This window comes from Belonocnema kinseyi, chromosome 7 (genome assembly GCF_010883055.1).
Source record: "Belonocnema kinseyi isolate 2016_QV_RU_SX_M_011 chromosome 7, B_treatae_v1, whole genome shotgun sequence".
NCBI classification, from domain to species: domain Eukaryota; kingdom Metazoa; phylum Arthropoda; class Insecta; order Hymenoptera; family Cynipidae; genus Belonocnema; species Belonocnema kinseyi.
In genome coordinates, this window is record NC_046663.1 from 83,580,139 (window position 1) to 83,594,882 (window position 14,744).

The following is a 14,744-nucleotide window of genomic DNA, read 5'->3' on the forward strand; positions in this document are numbered from 1 at the left end:
GCGCAAAACAGGAAAATGGGGGGATATATTCTTTCGAGTAAAATAATGTTAATGCCATGTTGAATTTAATATGAAAAGATTTAAATTCCTAAAATTTTAGGTTGAAATATATTGCATTGTTAAAGTTAAGTTCCAATCAAGAAAGATGAATTTTCCACCTAATGGTTGATATTTCAACAATAAAAATTAATTTTTAAGCAAACAGTTGCATTTAAAACCAAACAGTTTTTCTATCAAGCAAAATAAACTAATTTTCCAGTAAGCAGTAAAAATTTTAACCAAATAGATGAGTTTTTAAACAAAGGTCGAATTTTTAATATAAAAAGATCAAACTTCTACTAAAACAGTTGAATTTTCAACCAAATAGCTACAGTTTCTGGCCAAAAAGACAAATTTTCTAAAAAAAAGATAAAGTATTTACATAATGTTAATCTTTAAGCAAAAAAGATAACTTTTCTATGACAAAAATGAATTTTTAATATACAAAGGGGAATTTTAAAACAAAATAGTTGAATTTTCTTCGAAAAAACAACGATTTTTTTTACAAACGGTTGAATTTTTAAACAGAAAAATTTAATTTTTAAGAAAAAAGTTAATTTTCAACCAAGGAAGATAGTTTTGCTATAAAAAGATGAATTTTAACAAAATAATTATATTTTCAACAAAATAGTTGAATTTAGTATCCAATAGCTCAAAAAATGCATGACTTTTCAACCCAAAATATTAATTTTCAATAAAAAAGGTAATTTTCAACTAAAATTATGATATTCAACCAAAAACATGAATTTTTTAGAAAGTAGTTCAACTTTATATCAAGTAATGGAATTTTCATCCAAATAGATTAATTTTCTACCAAAATAGTTGAATTTTTAACCAAAAAGATGAATTTTCAACCAACATGATTACATTTTTACCTAAAGACGATTTTTCATCAAAATGCAAAAATTTTCAACCAAACACTTGCAATTTCCACTAAAAAAAGATGACACTTTTACTAAAAAAATGAATTTTCAAACCAAGATGACGAATTTTCTACAAAAAATTGATTTTTTAACTAAAAAATATGTATTTTATGCAAAAAAGTTATTTTTTGACTAAAATTATGAATTTTGAACCAAAGATATACATTTTTTATAAAGTAGTTCAACAAGAGCTATCACTTAAACAGTTGCAGTTTTCACCAAAAAGATAACATTTTTGCCAAAAGAGATGAAGTTCCAAATCATGAAACACAAATTTTTACATCCAATACTAAAATTATGAATCTTTAACCAAAAGATTTATTTTTTTACAAAGTAGTACAACTTTTAATCAAGTCATTAAATTTTCAGGAAAAAATACGAATTTTCATCAAAACTTTTGTTTGTTCAACAAAAGAATTACATTTTCAACTAAATATTAGAATTTTTAACCAAAAGTTATGAAAGATGAACAAAAAATATAACAGTAGGCTTTTCAACCAAAAAGAATGAACTTAAAAAAAATGGATTTTCTTATTGGCTTCTATTAATTCAGTTTGCTAATAAGACAAATTTTTTACAAAATAACTGAATTTTCAACCCAAAATATGAATTTTCAACGAAAAGGTAAATTTTGGCTAAAATGATGAATCTTCAAACAAAAATATTAACTTTTTTTTAAAGTAGTTAAAAATGTAATCATGTAATTGAATTTTTAACCCAAAAGATTAACTTTCAACCAAGAAGATTAAATTTCGACCAAAAAATAAGATTTTTTCACAAAATACAATAATAGTAGACTTTAGAAGCAAAAAGAATGAACTTTTAATAAAAAAATATTTGGATCTTCTTATTGGCTTCCAATCATTCAATTTTGCATTTAAGCGAAAAAACGGGAAAAGGGAGAAGTTTCTTGAAAATAGTGGAAAAAGAGGAATTCTTTAAAAAAAGGGAAGAGAGGGGAAGTTTGACGGATCTTACTTTTAAGCCTTCATTCCAGGAGCGATACTGGAAGCTGTGTGAAGGTGGGAGTTGACCATAATCTCTGTGAAATGTTCTGGAGGAAGGGGAGGTCTGGCCATGAGGAACTGTTGAGCCCGACGTTCTCCAGCTAATCGCGCCCCCTGGGCCCATTCGTACGCCCAATCCTGGACCAAACAGCATCTCGAAGTGTCCTCAAGGTATTCCCTTCTATCCTCCAATCGGGAACCGAATCCACGGAGGTGATGCTTCAAGGATCTTGCAAGCTCCCGTAGACCGCTGGCATTTGCTGCCTCCGCAAGATCACTTCCTTTATCCAAATGTCTCTGTAACAATAAGAAACCAGTTTTTTTTATTAATGCTATCATCATTCAGGACAGAAAAGTAGAGATTATCAGTCAGTTTAAGTATTTTTGTGTTATCTACGACATCTGATGACTTTTTGAAGCTCTTCGCCTCAGGCGATTGCTAGAGAGACTGATCATCGACCTATGTCGGATCGAATAAGCAACACTGGAGTTATAGATTAAAATGAAGCGTAAACTCTATCTAAATTTCCCTTTCTGAAATTTCTCATATGAATTCCTAGATCACCGGTACTATAACAAGGCTAGAACGGAGTGAGATACGCTTATCCCGAAAGAGGTTTGGATTAATGGTTTACTAATAATAATTATGATGATCATCATAATTCTTGTTTCGAGGGAAAACATAATTTCATTTCTATAAAAAGATATTGCAAAAAAACGTCAAATTAAAAAATAGTTACAACCCTGGAAATAATTAACATCACAGAAAAACGCTGGTGTTAAATTTGTTGGAGCCCAAATTTCATTGGGCTCCCAATGATCATTTGAGAGAGTTTTCAAGTCTCAAATGTATTCCTCTGAACGTAGGTGCCCATGTGGGCATCTAGGGGAAAGTATCATTTGGGGCTGATTTTGAAGAGTTGTGGAGTTCTGAACCGCGCTGTCAGCCACCTGAATACCTGTCAAAGCAGCTATTCGCTTTGCGACATTAGCCTAAATAATTGTTAATAAGGAAACCAATTGAAACAATATTTACCTAATTTTCAAATTTCTTTCATATAATAGGGCGTACCGGTCACTTAGAATAAATTTATAACTTCCTAATGCAACTTCCAAAAGTTAGGTTAGTCATGCCCGTCGACATTTAAACTAAAGCCGGGATGTATAGAAAAAAGTCATGACCGTCTACATATACAATAAGGCATTTTCACTCCAATCACTAGCTCACTTCACTTCGTTGAATAATAAGTGGATAACAATTGACCAAATGCATGGGAATCGGTTAATTTTTGCTCTATTTTTCTAATATCTTCGTAGAAAGTAATTTTTCTGTATAAGTGCAATTGATAAATAGTTTTTATTTTTTAGTGACTATTTAATGCAATAATAAAATGATAATAATTTTCATTCATGCGTGCATTAGGGCTGAGCACTGGTTATCTACCCTTTGAAGGGCGATTGAAAATTACATTGAAAAACAATTCTTGTAATTTAAATAAACAATTATTAAAATATACACAAAAATGTATGGAAATTGTGTAAGTTTTGATTTCAGATAAGAAAAAAATTTATGACACATATATTTGATAAATAGCAGTTTATTTTCATTGAATTTGAAAGACTAATATTTCTCAAAATATTTGTTAATGGATACATTTTTTTAAATACCATATGATATTTCGGCAGCTTGATATATAGAAGCTAATTGCAGAATATAATAGTGATAATATTTGAATAATTCTAAAGCAAAATTTCTTTTTAAATTAAATGTTTTGTAAAATATAATTTGGTCTTTGGAATTCACTGAAAATAAACTGTCATTAATATAATATATGTGTTGTATTTTTTGCCTGAAATCAAAGTTACACAATTTGTATATATCCTTGTGAATATTTAAATAATTATTTACTTAAGTTACAAGAATTGTTTTTTAATGTAATTTTGAATCGCGCACCAAGTGCGGCCGATGAGCGGTCAGCCCTAACGCAAGCGCAGTAGCTCAGGGTGCCAACATTGGCATCATTGGTCCACAGTATAAACCGAAAAAATAAATCAAATCAGCCGGCAGGAAAGAGTTGGGATATGAAAGCCTCAATTAGGTATTTTCACTTCAACCATCAGCTAACTTCACTTTGTTAAAAGCTGAGAGGGGAAAAAGGGATCAAATACATGGAACAAAACTTTATTTCTGTAATATATTTGTAATTGATCATCATTATTATTATTTTATTATTTCATTAAATAGTAATTAAAAAATAAAAACTATCTTTTAACTACATTTATATAGAAAAAATTACCTTTTACGAAGATGTTAGCAAAATAGGGCAAAAATGAACTGAATCCCATACATTTGGTCCCTTATTTTCCCCTCAGCAATCTACGAAGTGAAGTTAGCTGTTTATTGAAGTGAAAATACCTAATAGGCTTTTATCTTATCAATTTGAATGTTCCCGCCCCTATATTTAAAACATTGCAATGTTTCACGAAACTCCCAATGTTTCATGAAACTTTTCATCAGGCTAAAGTTTCATGCAAATTTACATCCCTACTCATCGCGAAAAACAAATTTCTGTTTTTATTATACAATTGTATTTACCTTATCCTTCATGTATGACACTAGCCACTGTAAGATTAGATATCTAAGGTACCTTTAAACTTCCGCAGAAAATCTAGTAAAACTTGTTCGAACGACCAGGCATCAATTTCGATAGAGACGGTCACGACTTAGTTTGTACATCCCGGGCTTTGGTGGTTTGAATCTCATATAGTAGGTTTTGACTAACCCAACATTTGTATATTACATCACGCCAAGTACTATTTTTATTCCAAGACTGTTTAGTCGCTGGTAAAAGGGAGGAAATAAAAAGTTAGGTAATTATTATTATAACTTGCCTGCTTATTTACATCTGTTTCACTCAAATAACGACCGACAAAATGATCTTGACAGGTGACTTACAGTTTGTAGACGACACTTCACGTTTCACTGGATGAGAAAAAACAGTGTCTAAATGATGCTTTTCCCCTAGATTCTCCGAATGAATCTGTGTGGCTCAAATTTGTTGCAACTCTATTGAACACCGATTTCGGTGTACATTGGAGGATCGGAGATTTTCTGTGATTGTTAAAAGTTGTTGAGATAATTTGACAATTTTAAGGGTAAGTTTTTACAGGATTTCACTAAATTATTAACATATTTTTAGAATTTTATTCTCGATTCTGCCTTAGAAACAAACTTGTTGCAAAAAGTCGAAACATTTACAAAATGTGTAAGTACTTGCAAACATTCAAAAAAAGAATTATTAATCATATTTTAGTCAATTTTAGTAACATTCATAAAAATAATATTATTTAAAACTTTTCTTAATTATGTGGCGAGTGTAATCATTATTTGAAATTTTGCGAATTTAATGCACCAAGTTCGACTCTAGGGTAGAATCTAGGAAAAATTCTGAAATAATCTCTACAATTTGGCAAAATTCTGTAGAAACTTTTTATAGAAAATGGTAGGTATTCATTTAGTAGAAATTTCAATTTACCGAAATTTCATTTTCACGAAAAAAACACTAGATCGGTGGTAACAATTTAGTGATTTTCTGGGAGCAATTTAGGGGTCACTGAAGAACTAATATATTTTTAGTTACAATCTGGTGTCTTTTCCTGAAAAATGCGATCTCGGAAAATTGAAATTTCTGCTAAATAAATGCTTACCCTTTAAAATTAGCCAAAAAGTTATAAAAAAATGTTTATTATATCCAGTTATTCCAATTTTTCGAAAATATTGAAATTTGTAGTCTTTGTGTAATATGTTTGATTTTTATTAAATTGACATTTTATCTTCAACCTGTGCTTTTAGAATCAAAATTTTATTAAATGTTGTGGTATTAAAAGGAATACATTTCATGCTTAGATTATAAAAAGTCTTTTCAACTATTATTTCATTCCAAAAATAGTTTTTAGTTTAGTGAAAAAAGATTAATACGTAAAAGTAAAGTAATAGCTTATCGCGCTAACTCAAATCGTTAGAACGTAATTTTATCAATTTACATATCAATCTGAATTTGTAAAATAAGTAGAAAAGTAATCAAGTAATTATTCAAATTTTAAAAAGAAATGCCAATAAAAATGTCTATGCTACTTTAAAAAAATCTAGGACTTTTCCCTCACCTTTTTCAGGTTTCTTTTTTTCAAAACCTGCATATAGTTTTAAATTATTTAAAATCTTCTAAAGATTTCAATTATTCTCGATTCTTTTTTAAAATCCTGCAAAATTAATAAATTTATCTAAAAGTTAATGTTTTAAAGTAAAACCTAAATCTTTTCAAATTTTCCCAGAAATCTTATTATCGGTACCGGTGGTTTTTCGGCATAGATACGAACAATTTTTTTACCGGTATTCTAAGATTTTTTCATAATTTAACTGTTCTCATCTCTTTAAAAATGTGAAAAAGTTTACAAACTGTAGTGTGGTAGCAAAATGGTAAAAACAGAAAGATTTTTTAATATTAAAAAATCACTTACTATCAATTTCGGGCCTTATATTTTGAAAATTGTAATATAGGCCTTACATTTTTAGGTCTTGCAGTTTAGAAATTTATAATTTGGAGTCTTTAAAACTTAGAACTTGTAGTTTTGAATTTATTTGGGAGTTATTTTGGGCCTCGTAGTTTGCGCCCTATAATTTTGGGTCTTGTAGTTTTAGGTGTTACTAGTTCTGAGCACATATTTTACGCCTTGTATTTTGGGGTTTACATTTTTGGGACTTATGGTTTTGGGTCTTATATTTCTAACATAAAAACATATATTTAAAATATCAAATGCCCACGAAACCCTTATTTGAAGGCGGTAGACGCATGATGCCTTTGACTAATTTTTATAATAATAGTTTTTCTCATGGCGATTTCTTTTTTCTTCTATACAATATTTCCAGAAGAATTTAGAACATATTGAAAAACTTCGAAAGTAAGTGTAACGATTTCAAAAGATTTCCTAAGATTATCAACGCTTAACAGACTTCGATCATGTTAAATGTCATAGAAATTTCACTGGATTTCGCAGAAGGTATAAAATTTGCATACGGCGACATCAGATTGCAGAGCATTACATTTTATCGTGCTAATCGTTAAAAGAGTTTGAAATATTTCAATAGATTCAAATGGATTTTAAACGAACTCAAAAAATTTAATTCTAACCATTATTTTAGAATATTTCAAAGGATTTTCGAAACTTTCATAGGGGTTTACAAGATTCGAAAAATTATTAACCTGATAATTTAAAAGCAAAAACCTACGCATCAACATTTTTATAAATTTGAATTGATAACAAATTTAGGCCAGAAGATAAGGTACAGAAAAGATCTTTTATTATTTAATTGTTTCTGGCTAAACCGTACCATCAAAAACTGTATACATAATTAAACTTGACCAAATAATTGTATAATTGGCTAATTGAAAAACCCCGAATGGTGGTAAAAAAAGTTATAGATCGTAAAAGTTATACTAAAAAGTAAGTAGTGTGATAACTGGTACCAATGTCCCAAGCCACTAATAATGTACCGAGTCAAAATATTTTTAATCGAACCCTCAAAAAGGGGATGAGTCAGTATTGAAGATATTGAGGGTAACGGAATTAATCGATTCAGATATTCTTCATGAACAGATGTACGAGATTTGGTAAATGTGCCATCAATCGAGCCATAAATATTTCGGTACATACCATATACTGTATGCACGGTTTTCATTATATGGGGACTGTAAATTTTCATTTCATCCTCTTTGATACTCACTCATTTGAAACTTGATATTGCGAGGACACAAGAATTTAAACTCGTCTTAAACTTTCATTCAGCAGACTTTTTACATTCTCATCAGAGAAGGTATTAGCTTTGTGTAAAATTTGACCCCCCCCCACCCCCATTTTTGTCAAATGTCCACGTTTTGAGACCCTCTGAAACCGAAAAACAGGTTTTTACAAATGTGTCTGTCTGTATGTCTGTGAACACGATAACTTTCGAAAAAAGTAATCTATTAGATTGCCCTTTGGCACACTCGTTTAGTGTTCTAAACTAAAGGTCAAGTTCGTTAGCCAGCCATTTTGGATAAAAATTCAAAAAGTGGGCACATTTTGAATGAACATTTTAAGCCAAACAACGCATGATACGAAAAAAGTCAAGAGAAGAGAAACGTTGATTTTCGAAATACCTACAACGTCATGGTAAAAACTAAAATGAACATTTTAAGCCAAACAACACATGATACGATAAAAAGTCAAAAGAAGAAAAACTTTGCTTTTTGAAGGCTCTGCAGGATTATGATAACAACTTTTTTAATTTGGTCGAAAAGTTGAAAATTCCAAATTTGATCCTACAAAAAAAAATAAAAAATCCACAAATTCCATTTTTTGGTTAAACAATGCAAGATACGAAAAAAATGAAAAAGCTCAAATTACACGAACTGGAAAAAATTACAAATTTATAATGAATCATTTTTCGATACAAGTTACGAAAAATTAAACAAACTAAATGTGTGGAAGACGGTACTCGGTACAGTAAAATGTGTAATAAAAAAATGGTTTGCCTAAATAAGATCTAAAAATTTGATTTTCACATTTCTTTGATAGGGCACGCGCTTTTTATATTCACACCATAATGAGAAGGTATTGGTTTCATACGAAAAATGTTTTTCGCGGATTCCATCAAATATCGATGTTTTGAGATTTCCTCAGAAGAAAAAAAAAGTTTTCAGGCTGGTATCTGTCTGTCGTTGTTGTATTTATACTGGATGTCTTTGGACCGACTAATTGAATCGGATTGGGCTTTGGCACACAGGTTTAGGGGCCAAAGATTTAAAAATTCCACGTACGACTATTTATAGCACACGAAAATGTTAACAATTTATCTTGATGGATTTTTTTGATAACAAGAAAATTATCACGGTTATGGCTTTTTCAAAATACAAAATGAAAATTCTAAACCAATCAACGCACGATATAAAAAAAGGCAAGAAAAGAAAAACGTTACGTCATAATAAGAAGGTATTGTTTTGTGGGAAAACTGACTATCGCGGATTTCTTGAAATTTTCACTTTTCGAGAATCCTTAATTCCCAAAGAAATCGGTATTATCAGTCTTGTCATTATCGTCGTTGTCGTTGTAGTCTGTAAACACAGTAACATTTGAAGTAATTATTTTATTGAGTTTCTTTTTCACACACTTTATAAGGGTATTAAAAGAAAGGACGATTACGTTAGCCAGCTATTTTAAATAAAAATGCAACAGTTTGGAGCATTTTCAAAATTTTTAAGACCACTTTTTTAATATTTGAAATTTTCATATAGTGCGTTTCCAAACTTAAAAAAAATAATAATAAAAACGAAAATGACTATTCTATGTCATTCAACGCACCACATGAAAAAAATTCAACAAAAGAAAAATATTAGTTTTTAAAGACCTACACGATTATCATAAAAACTTTTTGAATTTTGTTAAAAAATTTAAAATTCAAATTTTAGTCGCACAAAAATGATGTATTATTACATTCTCATCATAATGAGAAGACATTAGTTTTATGTGAAAACTTTCTATTGCAAAATAATCTGAATAAATGTATTATAAGTTTGATACAGAAGTGTCAAACATAATATAGAAAAGAGAACATTTTGGACAAAATCGAGTGCGAAGCACGAGATACGTGATGAGAATGTGTTCGTTAAAGCCGAAGAAGCTTTAACAAAGGAGAATTCATCACCAATTTACAGTTGTCCATGTTTGATTCGTTAACCTTAATAGATCTGTGCACAAATGTGGGGCAAATACAAAGACCGAGTGCAAAGGGCGAGACAAATGCAGCATCGAGCGCGAAGCGCGAGAATAAACAGTCGTGCGCCGTAGGCGCGCTCAGACTTGCGAGCGAAGCGAGCCGCCGGCAACATGCGAGGAGAATTTTCCCGCGAAGCGGACAGATTTTTAAATTAAATTTTGTGTAAACGGAATAACAATTACATTAATCAATCTTAATTATTTAGTAAAACATTTAAATCAGAATTTACAATTGAACAATTACAGGTTGAAACTGAGAAAAAAATTATTTGAAATAAATTTATCAATAGTTAAAGAATTAGAAAATCTGAATAATATAATTCCAAAATTAGACGGATTTGAATTAAATTGAAAACATTAATAGTCAAGCTATTTTAGTTTTAAATTGTTCAAAACTTGTTCAGAAATTGTTTAAAATATGTTTTTACAAACCAAAAAACATACTTTTTAGTTTGTGAAAACTTTTTAAAACCCATTAAAAATCCTTTTTGGCTTTTAGAAATACATTTTAGAAGATTCTTCCTCAATTTTGCGCCGAAACCTACTATCGGCGAGAAAACTAATAGGCATCTGCCTTTGAAGCTTAACAACTCAGTCAAAAAAAAAAATGCTAGCGCAATAAACAAACAGTCATTTAAAAGCTGAAAGTGTTCTACGTTAATGAGCTTAAAGACGCGTTTGTAAAAAAATTTTTGTGCTTAGCAGACTGAAAAATGTAAAAAAAAGTAATGATTTTTGGGTACATTTAAGAACAGTCAAGTTTAGAGCATTATTTCTTGTACAAAGGGCGATGGATACAATTTGAAAAAATTCATGAGTATGAGGAAAACTATTGTGAACCAGTTGCAGTTGAGAAATTTAAAAAATAATCAAAATTGTTGCTTAAAAGTACAAAAATGTGCAACTATATTATCTTCAGTTCTAATACAGATATTAAAGCGATTCAAACTGCAAACTGTAACTGATAGGCTCTGTATTTATTTTCAATCACCCGGAAGGATGTATTAGTCTTCTTTTTTTTGAAAATAGCGATATTTTTAGACATTTTTTTTTGTTGGAAAACAAGTGACAGAAAGCAGAGGGGCCCTTTTTTGTTTTACTGCCGACCGCTGGTGTGTTTCTTCGGCCCCTAGTACTAATGCTTGGATGGCACCTGGCCAATGCAGCCAATGGCTGCTTTCTGATGAGCCCTGTCGTAGAGGGAAAAAATTGTAGGGTGTCGGCGCTACCCCTCCCTGAAAACTGCAAAAAAAGTTTGGGAACCGCTGGTCTAAGCCGTCCAAATTGTCAAGCGGACACTGCAGAACCTGGACCAGGAAGTCAATGTATCTCAAAGCTAACTTCAGTATTTGGATCTTGCTCAGCTTGTCACTCGGCATGTTCGGAATTTTCTTCCTAAGTGTAGTAAACGCCTCATTTGAGCTTTGCGTTCTTTGTCTTTCCCTCACATTGGCCATAACCCTCTGATTCTGAATCTCCTCATGACTAGCGCCGCTCTTCCGTCGCATCTTGAACCTTGATGAAGAAGATTACGCTGTATCATCATCGGAATCATTATCCACGCTGTATTTCCTCTTCCGCTTGCCGAAAGAAATCCTCCCAGTCTCAAAATTCTTCTCCGGAGACTGCTCTGACCTCACAACTCTAATATTCTCTTTAAAATTCGCCACTCCATCTTTATAGTTTTGCTCGTCTTTAAAGTCAATAACTTTCGGCTTGAACTCAACAATATTATTCATCTAAGACTGTTCATGAATATGCGAGTTCATTTCCTCTCCGGATGAGTACATATGCGGCGACGGAGATAAGTACATATTGTTTTCATGATCCCTACTGTGATTGGAGAGAATTCCTGGGGAATTATCGTGAATCCGTCGCTCGTAGTCAACTTTGTCGAAAACCAATTTTTCATTTTGATTCTGATACAAGCGTTTGTTTTTCATGTGCCCGTAGACGTGGTAAGAAGATGGTTGTTGGTAGTGTGGATTGTGATGATGGTGGTGCAGATTTGGAAGGTTTCGTTGATCCTGAGGGTTGCTCAGATCCATCAGGTAAGTTGGAGGTGAAAATCGCTCGTAGTGGTTGGGCGAATTGCTCGCGGAACTTCCGCCACTATGTGGAATTCCCGAATTGTCGTTCACCATTCCATAAACACTTTGTACGTTACACTGCAGGTTCGCGGATAGGGCCTGCATCATTTTTGCAGCGTACTTCAGTTTTTTGCAAAAAATCAAAGTGAATAATACTAATGTTCGTAAAAAGAAGAAATGCATGAGGTGGTTGAATTGAAAGCATCGAGAAGGTTTTAACTTAGTCAGAGAAGTGCTACGTTGAACTACACGACGCGAAGTGTCAGGGAGGAGACTTGTTTGAAGGAATGACCCTGTCTTCCCTGGGATGTCAGTTGAGGAACCCCGCCTCTTGGAGATGCGTCCCTCCTCTACCCCCACTCTAACTCCCCCACTACGAAGATTCCTTTTATCTGAACTGTCAGTTAATCCCCACCCACGCTCTGGTTGGATGCCCTTGCTGCATATTCCTATGTCCATGTCCGGCCGTTACTACTCTCATGATCGAAAGAAGAAGGGATGCTTGTTGATTGATGAGGGTTGAGAGGGGAAAAGAGAGGGTAAATTGTGGATGATGGAAGAAAAAGAGAGACGGAAGTGAGGAAAAAGGAAGAGAAGGTAGAGAGCGAAAGAAGGAATGAGGAATAATCAGAGGAAGAGGGATGAATGTTTCTAGGTAGATTTGCAATTTGCAGATGAACAAGGGATCTGGACTCCATGTTACATTTTTATGAAAAATCCTGTCTACTGAACTAGAAATAATTCGTACTGGAAATAGGGAATTTTCCAACAGAATTGCTGTCGGAATTCATCACAATTTGAATGTTTTCTCTTTCTAATGATGGAAAAAGAGAGTTACTATATTTATGAATTATAATAAAAAAGACGTCAATATAGTAAAATACATTGTAACAGCCTATATCTTACCTCAAAATTGTAATGAACGTTGTGTTTTTCATGTCTGTTGTCTTCTCATATTATCACTATTCGTAGGTATAATTATGAAGTAACAACGTAGTGCCTATTCGTGCAGTAATAATTGCTAATTGAATAAATATATATTTACTAATTGTCAGTTGCACAGTTCTCGTTACAGCAATTACTTTGGAATAGGTAGTTTTCTAAAATAGTTGTAAATATAGGAAAGAACTATAATTTTTACTTTTAGATAGTGAATTTTCTCAAAGATTTATAATTTTGAGTTGGGACAGGGCATAGATAAAATAAATATTTAACAAAATTTACCAAATTAATCACAATTATCCTGATTTGGAACAGGGATTTGGAGTTTTTGGGATAGGGAATTTCTGTGAAGATGTATAATTTTTACTTTGGGACAGGGTATTTTAGTAAAAAATGATAATTTTAACTGAGTAACAGAGAATGTCGGAAAAATGATATTTCTTCCTTGAAAATATTACGCGAAAATAGAAAGGACCCGACCAAAATGAAATAAAATATTTTCGTACCGTTTCTTTACTTCCAAAACGTATATGTTCACTCAATTTAGGCTATATAATTGAAAGTGCCAAAATTGTAAAATTTTCATACTTGTAATTATGGAAAATGGTTTATTCGAATCCATGGGCATCTTATGTGAATATTAAAAAGTACAAAGATAAAATATGACTTTATAAAAATTTCGTTTTTAATTTTTTTCGAATCTATCAAAAGCTACGGAAAAGCATTCGTTTTTAACTATACTGCAATCTTGGTAAGTGTAGAATAAACAATTTTACCCCGCATTATGAATGATTTAAATAATTATTTTGGAGTTTTATTCTAAAATAGAAATTTAACGTGACCAGATACCAAACTTGTAGCACAGACGGCGTTAAATGATTTTAGACAATCTTCAACTCCCGAATATTGATCTCTGTCCTTGATTTTTATTATATTCAATTCTATATAAGTGATGTGTAAAAATTTCAAATATTAAAAAATGGAGCTAATATAATTTAGCAATTTTTTACTTTAAATTTATGTGTAGTTTGGCATTTGCGTACTTATTTAAATTTGCTTTTTTTCAAACCGAATCGTCTAAAATTTTAAAAGTTAATTACAGTTTTATCTAGAAAAATATTTATTTGCGTTTCCTTATATAATCTCTAATATTCTAATGTTCTAATCTTCTTCTTCTTTTAATCTTCTGAAATCGGAAGTATTTTAAATATTCTGGAGCACATTGAAATGTCCTAAAGTCTAAACTAAAGAATCTTCAAATATTTTGCAAGATACTGAAGTATGTGAAATATCCTGAATTACGTTAACTATTCTGTAGTAAAGTAAATTGACCATTACTGGGACAGTTAGGATAAGCTAATCGACATAAACACAATTTTGAAATGGGGATTTGGAATTTTTTGTATACAAAACCCGTTATAATATGTGACTAAGACATAATTTGATCGATTAGAACAAAAAATACATAATTAATTTTATAGATAATTAATATAAATGGAGATTTTTTAAGGTAGCCAGATTGCCCATTAGTAGGACACGAATTTTGGGACATATCCTTAAGTGGGACACCAAAGAAGCAAAAACTGAGACAAGGAAAATCCAATGGAGTTAATCAAAGTAAAATAGCACGTAAGTTTTGAATGAGAATTCATCTTAATTCAAGTTAATACATAAATTGACAAAAGTATTGAAACAATGTTAATTATTTTTTGTTTACAAATTTAATTATTTGGTTGGAAATTTTATTTACTGAAAAATCTGCTTTTATTAATATTTCAACTATTTTGTTTATAGTTGGTTTTTTGATTCGGAAATTTATCATTTTAATTATAAATTACTTTTTTTGTTAAGAAAAATGAACCTGTTTTGTTGAAATCAGATATCATGGTACCTGATAACACATTAGGACATGAAGTTTACAGAAAACCCAC

General features: G+C 31.2%; 2 protein-coding genes across 2 annotated transcripts in view; both read right to left on the reverse strand.

The window, feature by feature from the left end:
- LOC117176533 (pleckstrin homology domain-containing family G member 4B-like) overlaps positions 1-2,308 on the reverse strand; it is a 19,830-nt gene extending 17,522 nt beyond the window's left edge. Inside the window, 1 exon segment of the mRNA XM_033366787.1 lies at positions 1,969-2,308. Coding sequence (XP_033222678.1) covers positions 1,969-2,308 — 340 coding nt within the window.
- A 54-nt stretch (positions 2,309-2,362) lies between these two features.
- On the reverse strand, positions 2,363-11,979 carry LOC117176534 (twist-related protein-like). Its single transcript, XM_033366789.1, is given in 3 exon segments — positions 2,363-2,453; positions 11,045-11,474; positions 11,616-11,979. Coding segments are annotated over 3 exon segments (885 nt in total).
- Between the last annotated feature and the right edge of the window lie 2,765 nt (positions 11,980-14,744).